This window comes from Rhincodon typus, unplaced genomic scaffold, assembly GCF_021869965.1.
Source record: "Rhincodon typus isolate 14 unplaced genomic scaffold, sRhiTyp1.1 hic_rhity00003848, whole genome shotgun sequence".
In the NCBI taxonomy this organism is placed as follows: Eukaryota; Metazoa; Chordata; class Chondrichthyes; order Orectolobiformes; family Rhincodontidae; genus Rhincodon; species Rhincodon typus.
In genome coordinates, this window is record NW_025969486.1 from 13266 (window position 1) to 13786 (window position 521).

Sequence of the window (521 nt, forward strand, 5' to 3'; positions counted from 1 at the left end):
CAGGGAGGGGCGGGCAGACAGACAGAGGGAGCGAGGGGAGAACGGACAGATGGAGCGAGGGAGAGGTAGACAGATAGAGAGGCGGAGGCCTCACTGTCCTCACCTTCGCAAACGTGGATCCCTTGCCCTCAGTCTCAATGGTGATGGTGGTGGTCCTTCGGGACAGGATCTGATCAATGTCCTCCTCACAGAACTTGGAGCCTTCGTCTTCCTCATCCATGATGGCTCCGTATGCTCCTCTCCGCAGCAAGTCTTCAATCTCTTTTTTAGAAAACTGTTGGATCTACAGGGGGACAGGTGTCAGTGAGGGACAGGCACAAACGCCAATAAACACCTGCAGCACAGTCAGTGCTAAAGGCCCCTCGTACACCCATCAACAACCCAACCTCCTCAGCAACAATCACAATCCAGGCACCGCGTGAGGGCAACACCAGCACCCCTACAGTCAGACTAACACCACCTCACACAGGGCGGACTGGGGCAACAGCACACTCGCAAAGGGAAAGGGGGGGCGGAGGGGG

At 57.0% G+C, this 521-nt stretch overlaps 1 protein-coding gene across 1 annotated transcript in view; it reads right to left on the minus strand.

Annotated features, from left to right (window-relative positions):
* LOC125481846 (chromodomain-helicase-DNA-binding protein 8-like) overlaps positions 1–521 on the minus strand; it is a 14527-nt gene that overhangs the window by 13192 nt on the left and 814 nt on the right. Inside the window, exon 2 of the mRNA XM_048593772.1 lies at positions 104–283. Within this exon, the coding sequence (XP_048449729.1) occupies positions 104–283 (180 nt within the window). The remainder of the gene's footprint in view (positions 1–103; positions 284–521) is intronic.